The 2,940-nt window shown below is 41.4% G+C and overlaps 1 protein-coding gene across 1 annotated transcript; it reads right to left on the bottom strand.

Moving 5' to 3' along the window:
- Window positions 1–800: 800 nt before the first annotated feature.
- On the bottom strand, window positions 801–2,662 carry LOC130122093 (bone morphogenetic protein 10-like). The gene is made up of 2 exons (XM_056291124.1): window positions 2,308–2,662; window positions 801–1,855 (listed from the first exon to the last, which is right to left on the bottom strand). The coding sequence occupies exons 1-2, from the start codon at window positions 2,660–2,662 to the stop codon at window positions 801–803; spliced, it is 1,410 nt and encodes a 469-aa protein (XP_056147099.1).
- Between the last annotated feature and the right edge of the window lie 278 nt (window positions 2,663–2,940).

Raw genomic sequence — 2,940 nt, 5'->3', positions numbered from 1 at the left:
ATAGAATATAACACATTGTGAACATCATTAAGGCTATGTAGAAATCCTGGACTATTGAAAGCTTCATATTCCACACTGAAAGCATCTTGATGCAGCTCCTCAACTTACATACAATTGCAAATTCACATTAATATGAAATGCAGATGTGTGTGCATCTCAATTCCTGCAACGCAATAGAATTGTAGATTCTTACTTTTACATAAAATAAACTGAACAATAGAATGATTAATAGAACATTATATAATGTTAAAACGGTAGCTAGCTAGCTCGCTAACTCACTAGATAGATAGATAGATAGATAGATAGATAGATAGATAGATAGATAGATAGATAGATAGATAGATAGATAGATAGATAGATAGATAGATAGATAGATAGATAGATAGATAGATAGATAGATAGATAGATAGATAGATAGATAGATAGATAGATAGATAGATAGATAGATAGATAGATAGATAGATAGATAGATAGATAGATAGATAGATAGATAGATAGATAGATAGATAGATAGATAGATAGATAGATAGATAGATAGACAGACAGATAGACAGACAGACAGACAGACAGACAGTTTGAATTAATGTGTGAGTTACTGACCATGTCATTCAGAGTGTATTTTGCATTGTATGGTATTGATGCTAGCTTTTTGCTAACATGTTTCTGATATGGTAACATGGTATTGATTAAGCATTGCAAGCTTTGTTTTCCCAGATTGAGTTTATAGAAATACCATATTGAATCCTCAATGCTCTTAAGTCCACAGTCTGTAGCTTTAGCTAATCATGACCATTTTAGAGCTATCTACAACCACACTCTGCCACAACCATTTCCTCATACTTGTGGTTGAAAGTGGCCACTCCGTTATCATAGTAAAGTAGTGAAATGGGCTCCAGCTTAGTTGGAACACAGCAAGCACGCGAAGCTCTTTGTGGACGCTTGACACTCAGCAGAGTCTGGACTATGGCATGTTTGGTAGGTGAGACCTCAGACGTCATAGGTGGGTTGCACACGCCATTGCACTCATAAGCTTCATAGCCCGGGGGCTGTATAACCCACGCATCCCAGCCAATTTCTTTAAACTTCACAAAGAGTGGCGTCCTCTTGCATGGCTCACTCTTAACATGGCGACGGATTCGGGGAGGTGTATCGTAGATAATGTTGGACTGTAGTTGTATGAGAGCCTGTTTGTTCAGTTCTTTCTGTTCAGCATTGTCATTGCTCAGACTGACGTGCCCCAAGACCACACGTGTGCCTTGCTCTAAAGTTTTAGGGAGGTCATTCTCGTGTTCAGTCATCTGGTTGAGCTCTTGTTTATCCTGCTTATGGTCTCTGCTGCGATCGTCCGAGAATACAATCATCACTGCATTGTGTTTCCCCTCCAAACTCCTGTCAATATCAACATCGAATGATTTCCCATCTTCTTCTGTGACCTCTAGTCCGGTCCCCTCGTCTTCTGGCTCCAGCTTTGCAATGTGAACCTCTAATCGGCTTGTTGTACACCCTGACCTCCGCCAGAGTCTAACCACATGAGTCAGGTCAAATGACATCCAGCTGTTATCTTTGCCACGGATATGATTTGTCACCAGTTCCTCCAAGTCCTTCATCTCCACCACCTCCTCTTTATCACTTCTTCCCCCCTCTGTCCTCACCTCTTTGGTCCAAAGAACATCCTCACGTATTTTGTAGATGGTCACCTTGTGGTCATGGCCTGCATATGATCTCTGGGCCCTTTGAACCATGGTGTAAAGGTGGAGCTCAGCTGTTGTTATGTGTTCATGATGTGGAATAGAGATATTGAACAGCAAGGGGTGTATCCTCACACCGCTGACTGTCACACTGTAAGGGGAGGAATCTGAAATTAAAACATCAATTTACAAATAATCAGTCAGGCTATTTCAGTTGTGTTTTGTATAATCGTAAGAGACTGACCCCTAACAGGAGCAGCCGAAAGTAGTAGTAGTAGTAGTTTGTATAGTCGTAAAAATCCAAAATAAGTTTATTAACCATTCACTTTTTGTGACTTTTTTTTGTGGACTGTAGCAACATATTATCTTGATTATTTTAAGGTAATGCACCTCAAATTCAAATGCATTTAAGGTCCCAGGGCTGTAATTTCATTTTCATAAATATGAAGCACCCCAATATTATGTCTTTATCAAATGCAATAAAATGTTGTCCTTAGTATATAAGTCATGAAACAAGTAATTCAGCACACAATTATCTCAGAAAATGTTGTATTAAAAATTGTTTTCTTACAGAATGGATTATAATAAGTTATTTTGGCTATAGATAAAGAGTTTATACCTGCATTCTTGAAACTGCGCACTATGTTGGCTGTGGGCACAGCAGTGCGGTCATTGGCAAAGCGGTTATACAGCTCCAGCATGTACTCTGGTGGCTCCTTACGGGCAGCGTGGGGCCTGGGCTGGGGCCCCTGCTCTGTGAGGTTAGGTGTAGACAGAAACTTGCTCAGAAGGTCCTTTGGATCCAATTCATCAGTCTGCTCAAGCAAGGGGTTATCAACAACAGCCCTACCGAGAGATGCCTTGTGACAGTTTTCAGGAGGCGTGATGGGACTGCTCAGACTTTGACCAGTCGACATCAGAAGGACACTCAGGGTACAGATATACCCAAATCTGCAGAAAACTGAAACAGTCATGGTGGAGTCACGGTAGGATTAGATCCAAAGATTGAGTATCGATGTGGAAATATGGTTGGATCCTCAGGAGAGGACACCTGCAAACCGCTATACCTTTCCAGGGTAGATTCTTGCATTGAAGGACAACAAGGGGGCTAAGGGAAAACAGCTTTGTCCTTGTTGATCTTGTGATTGGGTGCAGAGGGCAGGGCTGTGTTGTCCAATGTGCTGTGCTGACATTTTTGGAGATGTCACCGAGGCCCTGCTCGGCCCTCCTCTCTCTCTCTGCCAGGGACTTA

The sequence above is a fragment of the Lampris incognitus genome, chromosome 12 (assembly GCF_029633865.1).
Source record: "Lampris incognitus isolate fLamInc1 chromosome 12, fLamInc1.hap2, whole genome shotgun sequence".
NCBI lineage: Eukaryota > Metazoa > Chordata > Actinopteri > Lampriformes > Lampridae > Lampris > Lampris incognitus.
Note: the sequence above shows the minus strand (reverse complement) of the source record. Positions and strands in the feature narration are given on the sequence as shown.